At 48.0% G+C, this 27153-nt stretch overlaps 1 protein-coding gene across 1 annotated transcript in view; it reads right to left on the bottom strand.

Annotated features, from left to right (window-relative positions):
• The window catches only part of AMOTL1 (angiomotin like 1), a 68814-nt gene extending 42166 nt beyond the window's left edge, over window positions 1–26648 (bottom strand). Inside the window, exons 1-4 of the mRNA XM_054383584.1 lie at window positions 26564–26648; window positions 23790–23840; window positions 3619–3765; window positions 496–1375 (exon numbers count right to left, since the gene is read on the bottom strand). Of these exons, the coding sequence (XP_054239559.1) occupies window positions 496–1375; window positions 3619–3765; window positions 23790–23840; window positions 26564–26648 (1163 nt within the window). The remainder of the gene's footprint in view (window positions 1–495; window positions 1376–3618; window positions 3766–23789; window positions 23841–26563) is intronic.
• Between the last annotated feature and the right edge of the window lie 505 nt (window positions 26649–27153).

The following is a 27153-nucleotide window of genomic DNA, read 5'->3' as shown; positions in this document are numbered from 1 at the left end:
AAAACACTGTGCAGGCAGTCAAAGAGACAGGGATAAGACTGAGAAACACTTGTATTTAGGTACAGCAAGGAAAAGGGAGCACTCAACACATGGGCTCACCTCCGAAGGGAGCAAACCTGCCCACTCTCGGGGATCAGCTCTCATGAGTAAACGCTCTGGATTACTGATAATGCGCTTGGAATAAGCCTGTGCTCGCAGAGAGGCCCAGCATGAGGGGCCCGGTGCTGTGAAAACCCCATGTGAGCTCTGCTGGGAAGATTTAAGTAGAGCATAAGGGGCATATATGCTTCACACAGCCCTCCTGGAGACAAGTGTCTCCATCAGCTGGCCCATGTGAGCCCAGCCACGGGGGCCTGATGTCCCCACCACACACCTGAGGCTGAAGCTCACAGGGGCCACATCTACATGAGGCCCAAGGCCTGCAGAAGCCAACTCCTCCAGTGAGGGCAGGATCAGGACCCTGTGGCAGACCCACTCCCTCCTGACAGCCATTACCTGCTGACCCCATACTCGGGGGGTGGCTGGTAGCGGACCAGGGCTGCCTCTGCCCGGGCAGGCTGCGGGGTGGCATAGGAGGCCTTGAGGACATCCTGCACTGGCTGCTCGCCATAGAAGAGCCCATGGTCCTGTGCCTTGCTGCCAGGTGCTGCCGTCTTGCCTTTGTAGGGGTACTCAGGTGGTGGGCCCCGTGGGTCTGCGGCCTTGCTGGGTGCTGGGGTTGCCTTGAAGACCTTCCCGACCCCTGGGGCTGGGGGGTGCTGCTTGGCCCCATTCCTCTCTAGTGAGAGCTGCATGATCCTCTCGCTTAGCGAGCGGACATGGCCCTGCTTCAGCTCCTTCAGTGCCTCGTCCTTATGCGCCTGCCCACTGTTGACCCGGTTCACTGTCGGCCTCCCCTCCGTCCTGGACTTCTGGCCGGACGTGCCATAGAAACCTGGTGCAGCAGCAGCAGCTGGCGGCTGGCCTCGGAAAAACTGAGACTGGGCCTTGGCCTCCTCATAGGTGGGGAGCTCCTCGGAGCCATGTGGGGCCTGTGGGGCCCGGGGCTGCTTCTCCATCGCAGCACCGTCCCCCTGGTGCTCCTGCCCCTGTGGTTCCTGCCGCCCGGATGGCTGGACCATTGGAGGGTCTTCGGGCACAAGGTTTTCTGCGGAAGAGAGAGTGCTGGCAGTGCTGTTGGAGGGGCCGGCGCTGCCCGTCGCCTGGTGCTGTATGGCCAGTAGGTTCATGTTCTCGCTGGGGTTGCCATACCTCAGCCGTTCCTGGATCAGGCGCTGCAGGACGGTGCCGGCTGCCACCTCCTCTGCACCTCGCATCTCCGCCTCTGGGACCCTGCGGAAGCTGGGTGGGTGCAAGGTGCAGAGGGTCTCCTCAGCTGGGCAGGGAGAGAGAGAGGTGGTCATTAGCTCTGCTGCCCCGGGAGGTCTGATTCCTTCGTCCCCCAATATCACACAGCTGTGACATTGTGCCCATGATGTACGTCAAGGGCAGTGTCCTGCCAGGGTCCCCCTGGGAGCAGAAGGCATATGGCTGGAAGTCACCAAAGGCAACAGGGCACTGCTCCCTGCTCATCCACCCCACCCTAGATAACCCCTAATTCTGTTTGCAGTGACTCCTAAAAGCATAGTACCACTATGAACCCTCTCCAAGTTCATGGAGTGACAGGAGATGTCATAGGGAATTTTGGTCTTTTCTAAGATTAGGATAGAATATTTCATTTCAAAGGGACCTAAACCAATCATCTAGTCCAACTGCTGAACTACTTCAGGGCTGACCAAGTTCAAGCAGTAATTAAGGGTATTGTTCAAATGCCTCTTAAACACAGACAGTCTTGGGGCATCAAGCACCTCTCTAGGAAGCACGTTCCAGTGTTTGACCTCCCCCCAGAGATGTCTTGCATGGCTTACAGAGCTTGTATGGCAATACTAAATGAGATGTTGCATTTTTGATGGCCAAAGTCAGATGTGTCACATCCCCTCCTAAGTGCACTGTCTGCCACAACAAAATAAAATGCAGAATGTATCGTAGAAAAACTGGGAACTGATACTGAAAATAAAAGGGTCCTAAAAGCACAATTAAAGAATAATCTGTGCTCTGGCATCTTCCTGTACAACTGCAATTTCTTTTCTGGTCAATAACGCTACTCCTAAGGGAGTCAATAATAACTGTAATTTTGCTGGGTGAGTGCAAGGAAGGTGTTAATGCTCACAGATGGATTAGCTACACAGCCCTAACACAGGCTACTGAAGTCAGTCAGAGGCAGTGGCACCATTTTTGCACTGTACATGCAGTGGAGCTTGCCTGGAGCTAAGCAAATAACCATGTCTGGGAGGCTGGAATCCCTCCCTCCTGGAGAGCTCCTCCAGTGGCATAATATGTCTATCTGAACCATGTCCGAGCCCAGAGGGTTGCTCCTGAAAGACCCCAGTGTGGATAAAAACGAGAATAGGGCCACAGCTCTGGACAGAATCCTCCCATGTCCCTAGGCAAGGAGGAGGTGCTGTCTTCAGTCCAGGTTTTTTTGGGTCATTCTTGGCAACTTTCTCTCCTTCTGCTTCAAATTCTCAGAGGAGTTCATCAGATGGACTTATGTTTGGTTTTTTGGCATTTGAAAGTAGTTAAAAAGAAAACTTTCTCTTGAGGTCTGGTGTTTCCCTGAGGTTTCATCAGTTACTGCACATGCTGTGGGATAAACTTATACACAACCCAGATGCCAGAGGGGAAGAAAAGCCTTTGACTCTTAAAAATGAGGATATGTCATTTCCACTAACATTTCTGCAGCACAGCCTTAAAGAAGATTGTGGGGCTCGAGGGAGAGAGAACATTCCCAGGCTGTTTCATGCCACACCTGCCCTACAAGATTCACCTGTCCTGCTTTCCCTGAGATAATGTTATCTGCTTGCCAGCCTGATTCACTGGGGTTGCAGCCTCACCACCAGGTTTCAGAGGGTCTGCCAGCTCTCCTGGCTGCTGTTTGAGCCAGCAGGATACACAGACACACACCCCTCAACCTACCTGGTTACACAACATCCAAGTATCCAACTACTATGTCCCTGCAATCAGAGCAAACCTAGTGCTTTATTCATGTTATCACTGCAAACAGAAGACTCACCACACCTGACACTTTTGCAGATATGCAATAAAATTCTTCCCAATATACCAGAAAGCTCACAGTGTAAGCTGCTAGACTACGTACACCTCAGTCAGGCTTGAGGAAAATGGACAAAGCACAAGGCAGATTTCCACCCTCTGCTACTCATATTTGGGAGATGTACATTAGCTGCCTATTACTGAGGTCCAAAAGGACTGACCACAACGAGCCTTCCACAAAATGCCTGCAGTCCAACTCCATCAGCAAAAAGCTATGGACCTCAGTTCAGCTGTGCAGGGACAACAGCCACGTCCCAAAGGACAAGCAGAAATAGTGCATTCTCCACAAACACAGGGCATAACACTCATGTCAAAGGTAACTCACTTTGACTCTACTGAAGATGAAAATTTGGCCTTCAGCTCCATAAATATGACTTGTAAATAGCCTATACTGTTCAATTTATGCTTTGAGAAAAGAATAAAGTAAATATATGGTGAGGTTGTATAGAAGATTAGCCACACACTTACCAGTTTTTTCTTTGGCACTGATCACTTCTGCTGTTAAGGGAGAAACTTCATGCCTGCCAGCAAACAACTGGTGATCCTGGTAGAGAAAGCCAGTGTCTTCCAGTACTTGCACTGGGCTGGTAGGCTTGTAACAAACAGATGTGGAGCCTGTAAGAAAGAAGAATGGGGTGTCAGTAAAGAGAAAATTCTTGAATGACAAAATATAAATTTAAGACTTACGACAAAAGTCCAAACCAAGTTTTTTGAGTATAGCTAAGTGCCTGAGAAGCCTTACTGAGGCCACTAAGAAAAACAGCTCTCCCACCCTCACCATTCAAATAACATACTAGATCTGATGAACAAGAGGCGGTCACCGAGTCATTAGTGTTGTTTCATGCACTGACCCAGCCTGGCCTTCAAGGTCCCCAGTACAGTACAGTACAGTACAAAGCAAGACTTATAAGAACTAACAGTGACATGCTCACAAATCAGTGAACAGCCTCAGGACATGAAGCCAACAGAACCAGCACAAAACTGAGAGAGTGGGTATAAAGAAGGGAAGGAAGACAGGTGAAGAGCCAGTCACGCATTCACTAGAGCTGAAGTCTGGGAAAGGCTTTACAACAAAAATCTGCTCATGAGTAACAGCTCAGCAATACAGAAAATTGCCGAGACGTCAAATACAGCCTATCTAGGGAAAGAGTTTATAAATCACTTTGTCCAGATGTTCTTAATATGCTAAGGAGAGGATGTAGCTGGAGGGCCATGGGAATGCGTCTGGCAGACCGACTGCACAGGAACCACACGCCCCAGCTACAGCACCCCACAGACATCAACAGCTGGACCAGTCCCCCAATCCCTTTCACAATCAGTAAGCTAGAACAAGCTCCCCTGGCAAGCAACAAGGCTCATCCTAAATCTGCTCTCAGGGGTGGCTTTCTCAGGCACTGCTTCATTTAACAAGCTCATACAAAATGCACCACAGCAGTGTTAAACCAGGAGTAGCATTGGCTTGACCCCACAGTTCAAGAAAGACATAGACAGACTTGAGAGGGTCCAAACAAGGACCACGAAGATTGGACTCTGGGAAGAAGTTCTTTACTATGAGGGTGGTAGAACACTGGAACAGGTTGCCCAGAGAAGTGACGAAGCCCCCATTCTTGGAGACATTCAGGTTCAGACTTGATCTAGTTCTGAGGAGACATCCCTTGCTAGGGATGTCTTACTGCAGAGGTGGTGAATTAGATGACCTTTAGATAGTCCTTCGAACCCAGTGCATTCCATGATTTTGTGAAGACTATCAAATGTCTGTCCAACCTGTCCTTTGAGGAAAGGCTGAAGGAGTTAGGTCTTTTTACCCTGAGGAGGCTGGGGGTGGACCTCATCACAGTGTTCAGTAGTTAAAGGGCAGCTACAAAAAGGACAGAAGCTCTCTCTGCAGAGGGAAGACAAATGGCAATAGGTACAAGTTGCCAAAAGAGAACTTCTGTTTTGGCATAAGAAAAAATTTTTTACAGCAAAAACAATCATTCATGGGAACAATCTCCTCCAGGACGAGGCAGAGTCCCTATCAACCAAGGTTTTCCAGATGAAATTGGACAGGGTGTTAGATAATCTCATCTATGCTCCCCTTCCCATACAATGTCATACCACGTATCTTCTGAAGTCACTTCCAACCTCGGCTGATTCTCCACTTATTTTTCTGAGCACCTCATTTTTGTGACAAGAAGGTTCTTTCAGGTCCAAACCCTGGAAGTGAGCCAGCTCCTAGCCCCAAGCACCTTGGTGCAGCAGGGACACAGCAGAATCACTCTTCCCTTACACCACCAGTTGCCACAGGTTTTAGACTGAGGGAACGGCCATCAACTTCCAGAACTGGCTACTTCCAAGAGACTTGCTTAAGCAGCAAGGCGGACAGCTTGAAGTGACACCAGTGGGACATCCATTCATCCCAGGGCAGGATCTGTCCCTCCCGGTGAGGCAGGAAGCCCACGAATGCAAGGAACTGTAGCACTCTGCTCCATGGGACAAACCATCAGGCACGGATGACCTGAACTTATCAATCCTGACTGCTTGGTTTGCACTTGGCTGTGTGCTCAGTGGCACATGTAACACATGGGAAGCTGCTTTGCTCTCCTCCTTACGTAGAGGTCATCACTAACCCCGCACCCCTGCTTGGATCAGGGCAGCAAGGGGGTAGCGAGGGGCAAGATCCAGCCTGTTGTGGTAGTTTCAGGCTGTGCTCTACAGCCATGAAGATACTATTTTCTTCTGCACCCAGAGAAAGGAAATTGGCATTTCTGCAAAATGTTAATGAATTCATCGCTTTACCATTCATATTATGCATGAATGTCTATGACAGTGATCTATAATTAGAAAGCAAGAGGGAAAGATTGCTCACTTGAGTAGATTAAAGCCAAATATGTTTGTGAAAATGAGCATGGTAGACTGGGCTGGAATTTTTGCTGATGCTGATACAGACTTAAGAAAAATCTCAAGAACCTTTATTCTGGTACAGGAGAGCATTAAAGGCATCCTTCACTGCTCCTCCATACACACAGTCCTGCCTTGGAATCAGGAATCCTCTATGAAACAAGAAGTTTTGAGCCTGGGCTTGCTTTATGAAGAAAAAGTGAACTGAGGTGAAACAATTAAAATCTGCAGACTGAGGAACATGAGGGGCTCCAAGCACTACAGGCAACGTGAACAGCCAGCAACTACCAGCTTGACCTCACCACTCAGAGTCAAAACCAAGTAGCACCAACTCAGGCAGAAAACACTGCACTTTGCTGTACCCATGGTGATGTTTTATCACAAAAATGATGGTTTATGATGTTCAAAATGATGCAATGATATTTTACATTCATTCACAGTAGGTTTTAGTAAAATGTCAGCGGTATCTGGCACAGAAAGCCAGTTCATGTGTACAAGAGAGAACAGTTGCCAAAAGATCAGTGCTTGGCTTGTAGCCATGATCCAGAACATGGGCAGTAACACACCACTTGAAAAGCTTAGTGAAGCCTCATGAGTCTTATGGTGCAAGGCATGAGCCTCTTTTCTTTCCCCTCATGCTGTCATTGGAGCCTCCCAAAATCCCCTGTCTGGAGGGAAAGGGTTTGCTACACCCAGCTCTGCTGAGGTGCAAGGTGCCGACCCAATGTTCAGGCACGTGTTCCTTCCCCAAACCACCCTATTCTTCTATGAGACTCAGTAAAACCCCAATTTTCGTCCTTATAACTGAATCCTCGTGCCAGAGCAGCAGTGCCCAGGGAGGGACCACAGGTAAACAATCAGTTGAAGATAACCTAGGATGGGATCATCATGCCTCCAAGGACATGTATCCAGGAAAGGGTTTTCTCCCCACATCTAGCCCAAACATCCTAAGCCACAAACTGTGGCTGCTCCCCCATGTTTTGTCACTAATGCTGGCAAGAAGAGCCAACTCTATCACCTCTGTAGGTGCCCACAGGCATCTGCCAGCGGTGCTGTGCCCTCTCTTCCTCCCCTCCCAAAAGCCAGCTCAGCCCCTTTAACCCAGCATGCCAGGATACAGCCCAGTTCTCTTCCACTGCCATATATACAGTGTCTCTCACAGTCAACCCTGTAAGAAATTATCATATTTCTGTCCCAGTTCTGTCCTTGTTGAATTGGGCAGCTGCTCCAGCCTTCACTTCTGCATCTCTACCCACTCTCCCAACTGAAGTGACTGTCTGACACCAATTCATTTGTTTTCCTCTTTTTTTTTTTACTTTTTCTTTTTTTAGATAAACATGCATTATGTCTTACAGAAGTAGATGTATTCTCTTGGAGGGTTGTTACTACACAGCAGTGTGATGCATTTGAAGATTCAGAGCTATTTCAATGAATCATAGAATCAACCAGGTTGGAAGAGACCTCCAAGATAATCCAGTCCAACCCATCACCCAGCCCTAAGCAATCAACTAGACCATGGCACTAAGTGCCTCATCCAGTCTCCTCTTGAACATCTCCAGTGATGGTGACTCTACCACCTCCCTGGGCAGCCCATTCCAATGGGCAATCACCCTCTCTGTGAAGAACTTCCTCCTAATATCCAGCCTATACCTCCCCTGGCACAACTTGAGACTGTCCCCCCCTGTGGACACATCATCTGTGGAGATTAACATCAGACCGTCAGCAAGGATCCAGAGACAGAAGAAGCAATGCTTAAATCCTTCTTGTTTATGATGTGGTTTTATTCTGGTTTTGAACAGGATCTAAAGCAAAATCTCCTAGGAAGCTCACTGCTGTGACATTACAGGAAAGCCATGTTTTTAGAGCATTAACAGCATCCTCAAGAAGCAAATTTCCTCCAAGTATTTTTATGAGAGGATGGTTTTCTTACAGCCAAACTGCACTACTACTCTCATCTTCAGTAAAACAAAAAATGCCTATTATACAGAGACACTTACTGCTATTTAGAGGCAACACCTGGGTGATGAGTTTCTGCATCCACCCACTGCCCACCCAGGTAATGCTCTGCAGCTGCTTGCAGCACTGCCAGTACATACAGCTCCTCCTCTGCCATACAAAAGCCACCCAGCCAAACAAAAACACAGCACTGTCCTCCAAAAAAATCCTCTTCCAATTTGTACCCTACTGACTGAGAGGCTCCAAAGAGACGGAGGCATTTCAAAAACCATCCAAAGCAATCATCTGAAATTAAAAAGTAAGTAAGGCGGCTTTACACTTTCCTATGAACTCTACCGTGGTTTGTAAGGTCCAAAAATGACAGGATAAAAATGACATTGTTTCCAAGCACACATCTGTCCTTCTACCTCACAGCCAAGCCAGAAATAAGTATAAATAGCTTACTCCACATTTAAAACACTTTTCCTGTCCTGTCACTGCATAAATAAAACTCATGTCAACATGTAAGCAAAATAATTAAGGGAAAAAAACAAAAGGGCAGTTAAAGCACTCCAGGGCCTCAGGGGCTGCCTAAAGTCTGCACCATAAATTCCCCAGGGTGGACTAATCAGTCCCTCTATAACAGGTTGCAGGGATCCTCCTTCATGTGCACCCAAGCCTGTGAACCTCACTTCCTCTCCTAAGCATCAGTCTAATTTTGAAAGGGGGAATCACTGTACCAAAAGTTGGGAGGCAAATCAGAGTTTCCTTCAACTTAGAAAAAAATTAACTCACATGTTCTGTTTCTTGGTTAACCTACAAAAAGGAGACACCCCTTCCAACAGCATTGCAAGGGATGCTCTTGGTATCACTGACATCTCTTCTCCAGTAGCACTGGGACTCCTGTGCAGCCCCAAGTCCAAAGAGCAGGGGCTCAGACATGGACTGATGATTGTTTCCCATTAGCAGCTCCCATGTTGATACGCAGGTTTTCTAGATCACTTCTAGGGTGGCTGACTAACTCCCACACCCTGGAATTCTGCTTGGGAACCTCACATCTGCTGCCACAGCTCCTGAGCCCCTTGATGACTGAATGAGCACCACCAATATTTTTTTCATGGGAGAAGAGCAACATCTTGCAGGACAAAAATCCAACCCACTTAATGCACACCAGATGTGAGCAAGTAACACCTCTTGTTTCCCACATGAAAGTCGAGGATCTACCACATCTGAGCCAGGAGAAGCCTCACCCCACTGCCTGGCAGCATTCACCAGGCTGAGCCCCACCTCCGCAGCTCCCTGCTCTGAGGAAAGAAATCCTCATCCCAGTATTCACTCCAGGATCCACGCTGTGTTATTCTCTTGCTTGAGAAGAGTTCCTGCAGTCTCCCAACTCAGGCACCGTCCTGTCACTCTCCAAAAAGTGCCTCATCCAAGGAAGCACTAGCAAGACTGAAGAGAAAAGGCAATGGAGGCTGCCAAATCACATATCTCCCAAGGAATCATGCTAACACATCCAAATTTAACTGCCTACAAGGACAAACACTTTCTGTGAAACTTCTGCCTCATGCTTATTTTCATACTTGCTTCCCCTCAGCAAAAAACAAAGCGGATGAGCAAAAAAGCTACGAGCAAAGCAAAGTCATCTTGAAAGCGGCTCTTGAACTTGGCATGAGATCAGATGGATACTGGAAAGAGCAGTGCCAAGTCTGCCTGCCTGGGAGATCCCCCACGGATGCCCGTGCCTCCCTGCCTTCCTGATGGAAATCAGGTGCGCGGGCGTGTGGGGGCAAATGGTGCCCATCACAGCTCTTTCATCTCAGATGGTTACAAGTTTTATAACATTAGAATAATCCACTGGGTTTTTTCCCCTGTCCCAGGCTCACCCCCAGAGGAAAGGCAAGATGCAGGCAGAGCATTTTCATTGCAGCTCCAGCTGCCGAGCAGTTACCTGGACATCAGCCTGATGGAGGAAAGGATGCATGTTCCTTAGGCAGCTGTGCTCAGCTTTGCACAAATACGTGCACTTCGAAGGTATTACAAGCTCTGAATTTGCCTCTGCTGCTGTAAAATTGAGTCTACGATATGCAGCCAGCCTAAATTTATTCAAAGAAGTGAATCAATAATTGAAATTTCTATTTTGATCAAAGTGCCAGTGGCACAATGACGACTCATGTCAGCATTGCTGCTCTGAGATAAAAGGGTAAGTATTATTCAGAGCTGAAAGTAAAGGAAGAAAGTCTAGGTAAAAGAGTGAAATACAAAGGCTGACTTTGAGCTCCTGAGACAACGCTTCTGCTACAGCCATGCCGCTCGTCAGTACAGCAAAGAGTCTTCAGACATTTTCACTATACAATAAATTCTGATTTCCAAGCCGTAAAAAAACTTCCAAGATAAATATTCATCATGAAAATTCTTAGGGAAGGAACTTTTTTTTTTTCCAGTGGGGAAAAAAAGATAATCATAATCAGCCAGCTACAACATACAGACAAGATACTTGCAAAGCAGGAGTTTAAGCTATGATTAACTGTACTTACTGCCTTTAAAAATTATTATGTTACAGGAAAGCACTGGCATCATCTGTGTCACTTGGATATTTAAGCCCTCCATTAATTAACCAGAAGTGAAATAGGACCTAGGACTGTGGATCATTCAGTCTAGTTCCTCGTTACTTTGAGCAACCATATTATAAAACTCCCTTCTTGAACCAAATAAACAGCATCTGAAGAAGAGGAATTTTTTTCTCATCCCATTTGGAGGAGGTTTCAGGATCCTCTTCCCCAGATACACATAAATATTCTCCTCGGTTCCCACTCGCAGCCACTGACATCACTCTTTATCATTCTATGTTTTTTTGCCAGTGGTGTCCTTTAGGTTAAATAGCTTTCTCTCTGAGTCATTCCCACAAACTTGCAGCATACAAAGGAGCCTGGGATAAGGACAGAACAAAAATAGTACAAAGACTGTACAGTACTCTCTAACTGAAAATGCAGGCATTGAACTCTATCATATGGATCTCCAGATTTCTAGAGCTTTTCCATTTTTAACCCAGGAAACAAACTGTAGGCTAAGGATCTGCAGTTCTTTGTTTGATCCATGTGAAGAACTGCTTGCGATAACCCTACACTGAGAGGAGCCTTTGTATTATTAAGTCTAAAGGAAAAAGAAATGAAACCTTCCCACCAGAATATATATTAAAATTACGTGCTTTCCGTTATTAAATCATTATACGCAATTTATATTCAGCCACTTTTAAAATGCAGAAATGTAAAAAAAGGTATTACACACGGAAGTGCTAACAAGATAATTGTTTTTAGCTCCTGCTCCCAGACGGCTGAGCACAGATGTAGAACAGGGAAAATCATGGTAACGGCTGTGAAGCCATCACCTCAAAAACAATGCACATCACAGGCAGGGGGACCTGTCCCAGGGGATGGGACATGTTACCACCCTGCCCAACCCAGGTAGCCATCCCAGGTAGCCATCCCAGGCAGAATTCCCCTGAGAAGTGCATCCCCATCTCTGCATGATGCAAAAGCCTAGGCTAGATCCCTGGGGTGACCTGGGTGCCTCATACCCTCCAGGTACCTCGAGGGGACCTGTGTGTTGTTCCCTGACCTGATCTGCTCACAATACACACATTGAGAAGGAAGGACTAAGGAATAAGTTTTTTGTCAGTTGGTTTAGGTCTTAAATATACACTGAATTTCACTTAAAGAATTTTAATTGTTATTCATTAAATTAATAAAATAATGTCACTATTTTTCAGCCTGAGCCTTGATCACTGGAGTTACTGTTGTCTAAAGCACATTTATAGTTGTGCTAACAAACATGGTCACCAAGGAGAAGTTCAGTTATTTAACCCTACGTTGTTTTCCTGAGATGTGGCACCCCACTATAGATCATCCTACTTCTTGAGAGGTGATGCCTCGACACGTGCTAGCCATCATAGCCTGGCTTGTGCAAGAAGGACCCGATGCAGTTTCAAAATGTGGTAAAGACATATGGGAAAAGGCATGGCCAAGCACTGCAGTGGGACACACTGGGGCTAGGCAAGGCCACTGAGAGCCAGAAAATGCTGCAGGACCTGCTGCCACACATGGGATACACCTTACTGTGAGACTCTCACATGCTCTGGTCCTAATTGGGAGCAATTTCACCAGCTTTTACAGATCTCCCCCAGATTTACACCCATAGCAGTACCCCACCTACTGAAAAAGCCACTTAAATGATCAAAACCAAAAAAGAACAGATACACTTCCTAAATGCAACATTTCAATACAAAAGTTGCCATAACATTTTTTTTTATATATAGAGGTGATGTTATTCTTCGTGTTATAATTACTATTCCTTATCTCCTTCCATCTATTTCTACTTCTGCCATGGGTCAAAAGCAGGCTGTTCCATGTAAAAATTCAGAACATAAATGGGAACCAGATTACATCTATCCCAAAGCTGCCAAAAAGCAATTGCTACATGAAACCAAAAATCCTCCTGGGATTTTTCCCAAATCCGCAAAATATTCCTGTGCACTAAAGTTTCCACTGGGACTATTACATTAGCAGATAGTCTCTGTGTGAAAACCAGAGTATGCAGCCATCCTCCTAATGGTTTCCAGGACTAGGAGGCTGCACAAGTCACGTACTCCCACCTTAGTACCAAACAACATTTGTACCAGATCTGACCTTTAACGCAAGTTATAAACCCAGCAGTGTTAAAAAAGAATGGCACTGGGGGGCATCAAGCTTTCATTTCCCCAAAAGGAAAGCTGCAGTGGTCAGTAATAACATCTCCACATTGTCCTGAAACCTCCACGTGCATCCCCAAAGCACAGCTGAGCCTGACCCCCCTGGGCAGCCTCAAGTGTATCCCTCCTTTGGCTTCTGTTGGGATCCCTACAAACCCCACTTTGGTATCTCTTCACTGGAGAAATGCAATGCCGTTAGCTCTGGGCAGCATTTCCTCACGCAGGAGCCCCTCCAAGGAGCACCAGAGCTGTCTCCATTCAGGATGCTGATGTGTGGAGAGTTTGGCTCAGATCACTAGGCAGGACCAGGACTCTGGGAACTGCCACTGCTCTTGTGGCCAGTGTCACAGGCACATGGAATGAAAAGTCAGAGCTGCCACTGATTCTGAGAGTGGCAACCAATCCTGCAGGCAGTGAGGCTTTGGAGCAGCAGTATGTGCTTGTTTGGGTCGAAGCTGCCCTCTTCCAGCAGCTGACTGCTTTTCAAAAGCAAAGGAAAGCAAAATTCTCTCTGCCAAATGCTGATAGAGAGCAAAGGGAAGCGATGGTCACCTGGATAGAGGAAGATGGACATGCAGGTGATGGGCAGGCTCCATACAGCCTGGGGAAACTGAGGGGCACAGGTCCAGCAACAGTAGGGGGGATTACCCCTTCCATTTAACTAGCCCCTGCATTCACTCAGCACTGCTCCAGTTGAGGCTGGGGATGAGTAAGACATGGCAGGATACAGCCCCTCCACTCAGGGCCACAGCAAGCATCCAGTGCATCCTCAGAGATGGTTTTATTATGAGCTCTCACCCACCCAATATTCCCTGCCCTGACCACTCAGGTATTTCTTGAGAAGGTATTTACAGGACCCTTTTACGAGGTTTTCTGGCCATTAGCAATGCCTACGTATACACATATACATACATATTATATATCTATACAAATATAAATGTATGTGTCTGATATTTTTATTTACATATTTGTAGCAACATATGACTATATATAAAAATATACAAATGTATTACACCTCTACATATATGTAAATACATACACCCTAAATATATATCTGCATGCACACCTGGGGGCAGAAATGGCCCTGCCAGCTACCTGTATGCAGGAAAAATCAAGTGACTCCTCATCCTCATGGCTGCAGCTCTTTCAGAAAGCTTTTTTGGCTTATTTTTATAGCAAAAGCCCAAAGCCTGGGCTCAGCAGATGTTTGGCAAGGGCCTTGCAGATGCTTCAGCAGGCAGATCTGGGTCTGTGGCAGGTGTGCGGCAGCCAGTTGCTCTGCTGCTCGGGACACTTGCACAGCACCAGGAATGAAGAAAAAAAAAAACCACAACTCTTTCAATCGAAAGAGGAAAAAGAGCAAGGAGCAACTTTCCTGTATTGAAAATTATGAATCACAAAACCTGGCAGGAGGATTCGAGTCATATTCACTTTTTTTTTAGCTCCTCTTCCAGTGCTCCGTTTTTTCTCCAAACAGGAGTTTATCTTTGTTCTCGCTGCAGGGGTAGGAAGGTTAAACATAAAAGTTCCCTCTCACCATCCCCCTACAACAACAACGACAGAAAACGCTCTCCCGGCGTGGGAGGCCCTTCCTGCCTTTCGCCCAGATGCCGGCCCTGCCCGCCCTACGCACCCCGCGGCGGGACCGGACGGGATGGGATGGGAGACGCCGTCAGTCATCCCGATGAGTGCTCTGAGGGGCCTCTCCGAGGCCGCCCCCAGGTCGCCGGGCTGGACCGAGAGATGACCGCCTGGCGCTGAGGGACCCACGGGGCCGCCGCGATCGCTACTGTGGAAACACGAGCGGCCGCTCTGGGTCTAGCTGGAGACACTGCCCCTGCCGCTCGCCTCGCTGTTCCCGTGAGTGCCGGAGGCAGCTCCCCCTCCACGACTGACACATTCCTCCGCCAAATGAACGGCAAACATCCCCACCGGACTGCTAGCTGCTCCGGCGCTCACGCCGGGCTCGCACACCAGGCTGCTTTTGCTTTTCCCAAGCAGAGAAAATTCGCCGAAGTGCTTGAGGAGGGTTCAGGGCGCGGAGAAACATGGAGTAGCCCGCGGCTGGCCGGGCTGGGCTGGACTGGACTGCTCGACCCTAACGGTGCAGCGGCGCCGGGGAAGAATAAACTCGCTCCCCGTTCCCACACCGGCAGGGCTTTCCAAGCAACCCAGGGGGGCAGATGAGTGCGCTGGCTACAGGAGTCTACCCCAAGCTTCCCCGGGGGACTGTAGGACAGGTCCTGGGAAAGAAGCGGGACACGGCCCCGGGGGAGCTGCGGATCGGGCTCCCGGGAGAGCGGCGGATCGGGCTCCCGGGAGAGCGGCGGATCGGGCTCCCGGGAGAGCGGCGGGGCACCTCCGCGGGGAGCAGCAAGCTCGGTCTGCCTCCCCACGCAGCGGCCGCTCCATGCATGGGGAGGTATGAGAAGAGACAGCCCACAGTGCTGCTCCCGTACAGCCCGATACACCCCCCCCCGTGGTGCGCTTCCCGGTACTCTAGTGGACAAAGGCACACGCGTTCCCACAGGCGCACGCACAGACACGCACTCACACACGCCGCCGTTACCTCCGGCTCCGCGCACCGCCGCCGCCGGCAGCACCTTGGCCATCCGCACCGCTCCCTCCGCCGCCGGGCGCGCACCCGCCGCCCGCCGCGGGCCGGGACGGGGCGGGGCCGGCGCTACGGTGGGGGCGGGGCCGAGGGCTGGGCGGGACCAGCAGCGGAGGCGGAGCGGGGCCGGGGAGGGGCCGGGGCGGGCTCCGCCCGCCCAGAGGAGCACGGGAGGGTGAGTGCGGGGCAGCGCTCGGGGGTGGCAGCGTGTTCGTGCATTCTGTCAGTGTGGCGGGGCCAGCAGGTCCAGAAGGAGGCCGAGACTCCCAGGCTGTGCCACAGGTTGCGCTGAAGCTTCGCAGCCCCGATCGGACCCACCGCAGCCAGCCGGAGGCTGCCGGGGTGAGTCTCTGTAGCAGCACGGCTTCCCCGCCTCCTGCTTGGGGTGCCCGGAACTTAAATCCCATCCTAGGTACCAATGCAGGCGCCCTGAATCCCAGCCCAAGCCTAGCAGGGCAGCTGATAGGAGCAACCCTGTGTCCCAAGCTCATGCATTGGCCGCAGGCATCCTCCTCGAATTCCAGGCCTTGAGCTGCTTTCCCTGCACCCGGAGAAGCGAGTCGCTGCTAGGGGAGCAATTGGGCTGTATCTAGCAGATGCGGATCGGGGGAAGGCCCTTGTTCTTAAACACAGTTCCCCATTCCTAAATGCAACCACTTTGCTGCCCACCTGCTCCAACGCACGTTTTCAGAAGAGCAGCAGACACACGCATCCCTTGACATCAGGGGATTTACAGCCGGTGCTGGACACGAGCACCACAGTAACAGGAACACAGGACGTTTGTTAGCTCGGGGTTTCTTCTGCAGTCCAGCACACGAGCTCCATGGGATGCATTTTCACTCGGGCTGGGGGGAAACAGTGCTTCATGTCCCCAGCCCACCTCAGCCTTGCTGCTGAAGATCTGGCACAGGGCTTCTGGTATTTGCACCAAACTTCATTCCCCTCCTCGGGGCCATACGGGCACACACTGGGTTCAGTAGTCCCTCTGCATCCTTTTCTCAGCACTTCCCCCCTCCCTGCTTTTCAGATGAGTGGTGCTGCTAGCATGCTGCCTCAGTTCCCTCATCCCGTTGCTTCAACCTCCTTCGGTTCAGCAAAATGCCTAGTGATGCTAGGATTATCCATGTGACATATGGACAAGGTTTTGAGCCCCTAATGGGACTGACAGTGGCTTTTGCTTCCTAAATACTGTGCCAAAGAGACAAGGCAAGCAGAAATGCAGCAACAGGCTGAAAAGGAATGTGCCACCACAGCCATGTGAAGGTGTCCCTTTAAGTCCCTTGTCTTAGGGCAAGACATCAGCTGGCCTGGGGTCATTGCTGCAGGGCTGGATGGATATAGCAGGGACTGTCAGCAGCTCCAGGCACCAGGACCATGCTGTGAATCACAGCAGTCTGAGACATTGCTTTTCTGAATCACGAACGTGAGCTTTGCTCATAGTTTAAGTGTTGCTTAGGTGCAAAACACAAGGAAACTACAGGATAGGGGAAACTAGCAAAGGAGGAGGAAGTATCAATGTTGAAAGTGGGTTCCTCATTTCCTACATCCACACATCTCCCATGGCATCAGTTACCCCAGAACTGTATTTCCCATGGGAGCTGAGGGCCCTCAGGGGTGTCCTTCCCTTCACACCAGCATGCAAAGTGAGCTAACAGTTGAGTGCTGTCTCTATGAGTATCTCTCCAAAGCTTTGAAACTGAGGCAGCTATTAGTTGTCTCCTTGAGGTCAGCTAACACAGACTGTGGTTACCCTCAAAGAGGAGAGCAGAGAATTGCAATCACTCTGCTGTTCCAGGGGCAAGCAAGGTAACCATTGCATCCTTGGCACACAGTTCAGCCTCCTCAGGGGAGAAAACACAGGCTAGTGGTTTGGGTACCAGGCTTGGACAAGAGAAGGATGTTCAGTTCACTTGCCTCCTGAAGATGCACTAGGCTTGGATACAAGAAGGATGTTCAGTTCACTTGCCTCCTGAAGATGCCCTGAGTATCTTAGAGGAAATCAGGCCCAAATTAAGGGTTTTAAATGCTAAAACCATCTTCAAAATCATGGGGAACCTTGACAATAGAGTTGAGACACCTCAGTCCCCTGGAGGAAGTGGCCTTTGGTTTTACAGATTGTAGCTGCCCTCTCCAGAGATAAATGTTGGCTTTGCTTACAGAGGCAGGTGTTTTCATCACACTACAACTTGATCATTTGGTTGGGGAAAATGAGGCACATTATTCTGGTTATTCTACTGTCACAATCTATGTCATGGGGGACTGGGAAATTTCAGTGTCATCTGGCTGTATTATCTGCAGCCAAGCAGACCCAGACTGTGCAAGGGTGGGTTTTCTCATTCTACCCCCACAGTTTATGCTCCTTTTACCTATAGCTGTGTGATGATCACTGATGATTTTGGTGCTAGAAGAACAAATATGTCAAGAAAAAGTATTATCTGCTGCCTTGTCTTTCAGTAGCATCACAAGGACCTTGTGAACTCTGCTGCTATGTTTACAAGGAAAACAGCCTTTCTGTCTGCCTAAATTAAAGTGTAATTTCTCTTTCCCCCCACATTATTCGTTTCCTGGTTCAAGTTTCCAAGTGATTTTAAAAATATTTTTCCTCAACTCTATTTTGATTTGAGAAAGTAAGGTTGGCAGATTGGAGAGGGAGTTCTCTCATCCCACTGTGGGTTAATCTCTGAGGAGCTGTGTCTGCCCTAGAAGGTAAGGCAAGCACCACTCAAACTTCTTCACTTTGCATCCTCAGTAATTACGTATCTATATTTTATACACACATATATATATACATATAAAATATTAAACATGTTGTTCCTCTAATTTTTAATAGTACCACTTTTATATATATATATATATATATATGTATATACACACACATATTTATATTGTTAATGTTATTCTTTCACTGAATTTGGAGAGGGAAAGAAGTTTATCCTTCCACCCTTGTGGTCCTAACTTGCTCAGCTGGGATCAAGTGCCACCACAACTCCAGTTGTCAGGCTAACAGTGCCACCTCACTTCATTTTTCTCTTTTAACTACAGATTCAGGAGACACACATGACCCGCAGGCTGGCAGCATATGCCCTGCTATAGAAAATAAATTCCTATTGTGGATTTTCCAAGCATTTCAGAGAGCTGCACAGGAAGGGAGAAGCATTTCCAGGTGCTTTCCTGACTCAGCCATTAGCGGCCCCTGGATCGCTCAGCACACATCATCCCAAGTTTCCTATGCCTGGGGTGCTCTGAGCAGTTGCTACCACCAGACCCTGGGCTGGACCACCAAGGCCTTGTGGAAGGGACATGGCCATCCCAAGCCACAAGCACACCCTGCTATTGATGCTTGATACATTTGCACCCAGCCATGCATGTAATCCCAGAGATTCCTAATGCTGCAAGCAAACAAATAATTGTCCTGCTCTGCCTGACGCTGCGGCAACCCCAAATGCCTGCGTGCAGTTTCAGTTCTTGCTGTCACTGCTGCTTTTAAGGGCAGCCAACAGGCTGCCAGAGAGTCACAGCCCCATTAACACCACCACTGAGGACAGCACGAATAGCCATCCTGTGGTTTAGATGCCACAGCAAGACCTGAATCAAGAAATCAGAAAAGCTTCACCTAGGTAAATAAACCCCACAAAGCTGCCCTATGGAGACTCAGCATCTCGAACTACTGAGCAGCAGCGAATGCTCTTGCAGCGCTGGAGCAGCACTTTCTGAACCACATCTGCAGAAGGTTTTTAAGTAATTTTGCTACCAGGCAGCCAGTGAGCTCAGCAGCTCAGGGAGCCCCAAAGAAACTTATCCTGATAAATTAATAGTCACTGCTAAGATTTTCACAGTGACAACTGAGCGTATTTATCAAGTCCCCCCTGCACTGTAATTGGAGGCAGCAGAAATACCTCCGCACATCTGTTTTTCCAGTTCTGCCAAAGAGCTTTCATTTTTCTTTAATAACTTGACCTGTTTGGTTTCTGGCAGAAGACTGCTAAGCAGAGCACTTGCTCTCTGGATTTGTTTCAGTGTGGTATGAGGTCAGGACAACAAAGAAAAAGAAACAGCTGGATGGCTACGAAGCAGTAGGAACAAACAGGGCAGGGACCAGAGCTCTCTTCCCTTCCCTTTTTATTTATCCAATGGGATTTCATTCCTGGGTGTATTTATTCCCTGGGCAGACAGTATCACAAAGCAGTGTTTCCTGCAAGCTGCAGGAACATCAGGCTGACTATACCCAGGCTGCAGGTATAAATAGCACAGCCAGCTAATCCCTCTTCTGGTCGGCTGTTGGGAAATATGAGGCACAGGCCCTAGGGGTTTCCACTAAGATATTGTGTCTCCTACACAAGCATTTTCATCCTGGTTTCAGCAGGTTCGTACCCCTTACTCCCAGTTTACTTCTGCATTTAGTCGCATTCTTATTACTCCACCAAGGCTTTCGAGACTGGAGACTTTCACCTTGCATTTTTCAGTCTTCTTTCTTTTTTTCTGACATTCCACTAAATCATCTTAAAGCAGAGAGGAGAGAAGTTGACAGTGGGGCACAAAGGCTGTGGAAAAGAGGGGAGGGATGAGGGAATGGAAGACAGAGAGAAAACATGGAAGAGAGACAGAAACAGTCTGCACATGTTCCCCAGTTGGGAGAATTTCTCTCTCCCTGACTTCACTTTCTCCACAGCCAGACATTCCACCTCAGGACTTGCCAAGGAGACAATGCAGCATTCCTTTCCTGGGCCACAAAGCAAGTGTGAAACGTTCTGTTTTAATCATTTACAGAACAAAAGGAACACAGCAGTCACCATCTGATTCATATCTGCTGAAATCCAGCAGCCAAGGCTCTGGGAGAGGAAAGGCAGATGAAGAAAAGAAAGGAAAAGGAGATGTGAGTTTGTGGTGTGGTCTCGGGGTTTTTGTGTGTGTGTGTGGTTTTTGTTGTTGTTGTCTTGTTTGTTGGTTTTGTTTTTTTTTCTGGTTAGTCACTGTGGGCCTGAGGGAAGACAAGAAGGACGATGCTGGATTATACCAAAGTTTAAGAGACCCTGGTGTCTTCTGATGTGGCCTCTGGTAGATGACTACAGAGAAAATATGAGGAACGATGCAAGTACAAATTCTGCTTCCCCCACTATGTGACCCTGTTTCCATTCTTGAGCCTTGTAGGTGCATCATCAGTTTTGAGAGCCTTTCTCAAGCCTTTCTTCCATGTTGTTTTTTAATCACTTTTTTAGCCCATTCATACTTTTGGCCCTCTGGATAGTCTGTGGCAGTGAGTTGCATGATGTAATTGTACACTGTGTGAAGACATGCTTTCTTTGGGTTGTTTCAAGCATGCTTCACAGATGTCAGACTAGTTGAGGTCAGAAGGGACCTCTGAAGGTCATCTGATCCAACCCACCTGCTGAAGCAGGGCCACATAGAACCAGTTGCCCAGGACCATGTTCAGACAGCTTTTGAGTATCTCCAAGGATGGAGAGCCTACCAACTTCCCTGGGCAACTTTTCTTGGACTTTAGTTACTCATGAAGCAATGCAAAAACCTCTTTTAAATTTGGTGCTGATCATCATTTCCATGAAAGACTCAGAATTCAAGAACAGTTTTTTATCTTTGCAGTTGACAGCAGGCTAGGACAAGCTACCAGAGAGATGGACACAGGAATAGAAGTCAAAGCAGACTTGATAAGCAGGAAAAAAAGGTGCAAAAGGTGCAATTCAGTGATCCACCCTTGGAATCCTCTTTTGGAACCCACACAGAAGTCAAGAAACTCTTAGTCTGACCCATAGAAGGCTTTTTCCCTGCTTATGCCTGCCTTAGGCACCACAATGTGTAACTGGCTGGAATTACAGAAATGTAATTAGACACTAAGAAAACCCTTCCAGTGTCATGAAGCTTTGGGGTGGATTGCCTGGGAAGGCTGCTAGGACAGGTTGGTCCTCCGTGTGGGATGATGGGTGAGCAGGAGGCACTAGTCCTGACATCAGACAGGAGGGAGGTGGATCTGACCTCTTGAAGTCCTGCTCTGACCTGCCTTTGTGTGATTTTTATGGTGACGATGCTTTGTTACGATATTAACGTTTTGTCTCGGGATGTTGTTGTTATTGCAATGCCTCTTTATTCTCTGCTGTTCAGGTGGCTGGTTTAACCAGGGCTGACTATTTTTGTCCTGGTATTCTCAGGGCCTGGTTACAGCCACTTCAACACAGCAAAAATCCAAGCTGCTACAGGGACGGTCTCATCCTTTTTCCCTCCGACATGTGCTTGCTCTTACACCTTAATTTGCCTGGCACCACAGACCATGCAGCTGTGCATGACTCAGGTCAGGAGACTGATCCAGCTAAAAATTCACCAGCCAGGAGGGAAGTGAGAAGAGAGATCAGTTTTCCTTTACTTGTTCTTCTATCTTGCATCCTTTGTCTGTCTCGTCTACCTTGGATAAAGCAATTACATCTTGTGCTATGTTTGGAAAGCAGAGTGGAACTGTAAGGTGATACAAGCACTGGTTTGAATAATCTTTTCCAGACAGAGGGATGTCTAATGCTGCTGTGCAGAGGAAAGTGGTGTTCGAGGAATTATTGCTGTCCCTTGGCTGAGAGTAGGGCAGTGCATAAGCCATAAGAGATGCCAACCACCAGTGCAGGAGGCAGTGGATCACAGATTATTCTCTCATTAACATGAGGGTGCCAGGAAGCCACTTGTCCCATGTTACAGCCCCAATTCCTGCCCCTCTTGGGTCCTTCCACTTTACCAGGGGTCACCACAAGCCTCATTTTGCACATCTTAAACATGCATCTAGCTGCTAATGCATTTCTTTGCTACTTAGTTAAAAGCAAACCAATCTTGTTGTTTGGGAGAGGGAGATTGTCACTAAGACTTGGGGAGTTTGCCAAGGATAGCAGAAATGGGCATGTGTTGCTGAGGGAAGGCACAGGTCAAGCGATAAGATGAGGAATATCTAGAAGAAAAGGAGATGGTAGAAGCTGTCTCACTGAAAAATGCATTTTAAAGTTACTTGACTTATTTTAATAGCAATTAGATAGTGAATGAGGCAGCCAAGGGAAGGCTCTTGGCTTTATTCCCATTCCCTCTTAGACACTCCTCTGGGTGTACACACATCAGAGCAGTCTCTATCCTGACACCAAGTGGAGAGAGCTCACAAGGACTTCTTTAAAACACCATCAAATGCACTTGGATAGACTGCCATTGAGGACAGCTGCCAGCCCTGCTGCCCCTCCTAGCAGCAGCAAGGCATCATGGAGTTTATCAGAATTTTTGTATTCATACAATTCCTGGCTCTTAGCAGCAGAGGCTTACAGCAGAGGTAGTTCCATGTTACAAAAATCACTGTTGTGAGCTTCTGAAATTGCACTTTTCTACCCCAGGTTTCCACCAGTGAGCAGCTCAGTGGGTGCATGTGGACCATCCTTTCTGGGAACAAGGTAGGGTTCAAGAGTGGCGGAGAAGTCATGGAATCACAGATTGTTTGAGGTCAGCAGGAACCTCTAGAGGTCATCTGGTCCAACCCTCCTGCTCAAGCAGGGACACCTAGAGCTCGTTACTCAGAACTGTGTCCAGACAGCTTTTGAATATGTCCGAAGAGGGAGAATTCGTGGCTCTGAAAGTGAAGAGGAGGCTGCCTTCCCATGGGAGAAGGGGACAGTGCTTGGTCACATTAAGGTGACAGGCATTGCAGTGTGCCAGGGCAGCTCCAGTAAGCTGCCAAAGAGCAACGTAAGATGCACAGACCTGAGCCCAGCACCTCTCCCAACACATCTAATTAGCACTTTCCTTCATGCTCCATTTCCATCTTTTCTCCATTTCCTCAGATGTGGTTGGAGGCCTGATTTCCCCCTTCTCTGCACGTTAGACCTGCAGAAGCTTCCCAGTTCACAGCTCAGGTCCTCACTCCTACCTTACTATGAGCACCTCTAATTCACCCTGAGCAACACATCTTTTTTGACCTTGGCACTGGGATTAGGGAAGGATCACTGCCAGACAGGGCCCCCTAATGGATTCAGCCTCTGAAGCCTCCAGTTTTCAGTGTCCGTTTGAGGTCGTTTTCACCCTGAGTCTTACTCTCCATTCTTGCTTTTCACACATCTACTTCTGCTTCACAAGGGGAAAAAAAACCTTCCCATCATGTTGCAAGGTATCAGAAAGTCACAAAAGCTCCACTAAGCCTCAAATCTCCATCCAAGAAGCAGCTCCACATCAGACACTGCTCTCCACAAGAAAGGTGACACCTCTTCTCCCAGGAGAAAAAAAATCTGCTCCAATTAAACACAGAAAGGTACTAAACACCTCTAGCATTGAGCTGCCCCATCTCTCTGAGGGATGATATTCTAAACCAATACAGAAAGGAGGCATCAGTGGTGAGAAATTTATGCAGAAGAAAACGTTCAGAGGCTACCCTGTGTTTTAAGTCATCTCCTAATTATGTAGGAATAAAAGAAGAGGAAAACATTTCACACATGGACTTACCCAGCTGATCCAGAGCAAAGAGGGCTGGGGCACCTTCGGAGAGCTCATTGTCTGAGGGAAGAAGAGCAAATGCTTGGAAAGGTCATCTGGAGGGGGAGGTGTAGAAAGCTGGGGTGACAATGCTCTTTTAATTACTCTGCAGGTAAGCCCCTCCTCAGCTGGCTTCCAGTTCACTCCTGACAGCTTTTATATGTGTGTGTCTTTTAATCCAGCTGTTGTTGAAAATCTCAGAGACTTGGCAGGATGAATCCTTATCTCTGTCCAGCAGTGGCAAAGAGCAAGAGCTCTGCTGTCCCATCTGCACCCATGCTGGGGTCTTCAGCTGTATTCCATTTTTTTTCTGCCATGACATAGCTCTCCACTCTCTTTCCCTGGATCATCCAGATCTCAGGACATGGCTAGGAGCATCCTGCCTGCAGGAAAGCTTTCCTGATTGCTGTGGTCTTCTCCAACAGCAGCAGCTGTCATAGGTTTAACCAGTGGGAGCAGGAAAATGCTCTGACTGGGATTTTGCAGATGCTGAGCAAACTCTTCAGTCATCTAATAATAATTCTGCAAGTCAGTGCCTGTGGCAGGTTAGACCATGAGCTCTGGAAACCTCTGAGCCAATGGCATCTCTCACCAGAAGGGAGGTTATTTTGGATCCCAATCCAAATCCCACCACGAGCCCAGCCATCTTTGCCTGCTCCCAGCTGCAGACACAGGGATTCCTCACAGCCAGATGAACTTGCAGCCACATAGGAGCATGTGGCCAAGTGTTCAATGTAATTTTTGCCCTGGAATTTGTGTTTCTTTATTTTCAAACATTTGTTTCAATGTCAAAATGCTGCTGAATTGCAGAAACTAAATGCAATTAAAAACCAAAACCAAAATCAAATCCAAACAACAGAAACAACAAAACCCAAACCCCAAGCACAAAAGCCCAAATAAACAAACCAACCCAAAAAGGCCAAACCAATGAACAAAGAGCCAAAAAAGCCCAAACAAACAAACAAACAAAACCCAAGCCAAAAACCATAGTTGATGAATGGGTTTTTTTTCATGTCAGTTTTGTGGTTTTTACTTCCAGGTTCATAGCATTTGTTCCATGCATAGGTTAGACTAAAAAGCCTTTTGATCTGGAATCTGCTCCTAGAGGACTCAGGGAGGATGTTTAAGAGGAGTGTGTGTATGACACTATATAGTGGGTGACATCCATAGCTGTGACATTTCTAAGAGATAAGAGATCTTGTCCCCACTATGAAATGTGGTTAGGCCCTTCAGTTAGAAAAAGGTGTGAGCCATTAATTTAGGATAGCAATGGGCTGTATGCAAAACCAAAGGTCAGTGTAGGTCCACATTTAACTGATTTGGATTTTTATCAACTCCTGATGGCAGCAACTCAGCAACTCCTCTGCATTACAGACCCAAGCACAGCAGGATCCCAAGACCAACAGTGTAACCCTGCCTATAAAGAGTCACACAGCCCACACACCTTGAAGATTTTAGAAAAATAACAGAAGCAGAGATTGTCCTAATGGGCCAAAAGGATGGCCTGCAGCAACCTCTCTGTGCTGCTGCCTTGGAGCCACCTCAGACTAGGGACCTGCAGAAGCAGCAGATGTGCTGTCATGAGAATGTCACTCAGTGGTGCTTGGCTGGGGAGACTTAACCCTGGACTGCTGGGTTCAAAAGTGTAAACCACATTATCTAGTTCAGCTCTTATGGAAAAGGAGTCTGTGCCACCTCTCAGACTGTCCCCTTCCCAAGGCATCTGCTCTATCAGCAGGAAGCTGAGGGAAACAGATGGAGATAAGTGAAGCATTTCACCAGAGCAAAATGTTTCCGTTCCCAAGGTGCTGTGATCTGGCAGGCTGGGGGTTTGTTTTGGTTTTAGTCTGGGGCACAGTGTGTCCCAGACAAACAAGGAGCTTTGCCCAAGGAGGCACAGCTTGTGCTGGCCCAGGGGATGGGTGCCTCCAGTGACAAGGATCAGCTGGGACTGGGCAGTGAGCACATGTGGCTGCTTCTGCCAAGCGTTCGAACAGGGATTAAAAAGCAAATTACAGCAGATGTCTGGAAATTAGGCAGAGATGACTTGATAGAGGAAATAGTTCTGCTGGCTATTTCCCATGTATCTGCCCTGAGTGCTCTCTGCAGTGACAATTTCTGCAGAGCATGGACACCAGCGTTGAGTTGGGAGATCTTGTGTTGTGCTATGGTGGCCTGAAACCTTCAATGGTTCTGCACATGGAGCCACAGCCACAGCAGCCCTCCTGTTGGTGCTAGCACAGCATGTCTCCTTGGAACCATCCTAAATTGTCCCATACAGAGCTGAAGAGAGAGTGGGGTATTTTACTGGCTCTCCTCCTCACTCCTCCCCAACCACTATCATCTGCAGAGTCCTGCTTGTGAAATATGAGCATGGTCACATCTAGCACTTAACTTGCCAAAAGGTGAGTGCTGCAGAGGTGTTTTGGGTTTTGTTGTTAGGTTTGGGCTTGTTTTGGTGGTGGAGTTTTGTTTGTTTTGGTTTGGTTTGGTTTTGGTAAAAGGCTACTCCAGAGAAGGAAGACAGGCCACAGATCAATTCCCTGTGTCAGTGTGCTAGCTCCTGACAAGACACTGCAGCTTGGATCAAACCTTTTTCACCTTCATACTGAATACTGCCTTGCTCTGGACATGGCCCAGCCAAACCCCTGGGACCACTGCAAGCACAGTGAAGGGCAGCAGCACGTTGGGAAGGCTTCCAGCACATACACTGGGTAGATTAAAAAGTATCAATTGTGTCCTACCTCCTTTCACACTGGCAAAGGAATGGATTCCACCATGAGACAACCAGTTGGTTTCATCCAGCTTCCAGTTTTCACCAGGGTCCATCTCTGATCTGCAGCATCAAAGATCTACTTGCAATGCCTCCTTCTGCTCTTGCTGGGGAATAACCAGAAGATACTCTGAGCACCTATTGTTCTTCACACCATGGCCAGCTGCTGAGAACTTTCCCTCAGCAGAAGAAAATATCTTGTCAATATTTCAGGAAAAAATAGAGAAGAAAAAAAAATCTTGTGGCTCATAGGGGACTGTTGGACCAAGGAGTAGCTGGCTCTGCCAAGACTTATCACATCAGCAAGTCTCCCTGCTGTGTCAAAAGGCCACTGATGCTTGGACCTCGTCCATTTTCTGTTGTCAGTCTAACTTACACTGAAAAATTCCTAATGCCTTACAATATTTGCAGGGATGGGATTTTACTTCTGAGCAGGGTGACGTGCCACAAGGGTGTTCATTGGGGGTGGGTGTCTCAGCTCTACATGCCCAGCCTGGTTGCACCCTGGGGGCCCAGCTGGTGAGAGGAGTGGGGAAGAGTTACTGGCTGGGAGTTACCAGT

This window comes from Indicator indicator, chromosome 1 (genome assembly GCF_027791375.1).
Source record: "Indicator indicator isolate 239-I01 chromosome 1, UM_Iind_1.1, whole genome shotgun sequence".
Taxonomy (NCBI): domain Eukaryota; kingdom Metazoa; phylum Chordata; class Aves; order Piciformes; family Indicatoridae; genus Indicator; species Indicator indicator.
The sequence above is the reverse complement of the archived record's forward strand: the minus strand, read 5'-3'. Positions and strand labels throughout refer to the sequence as shown.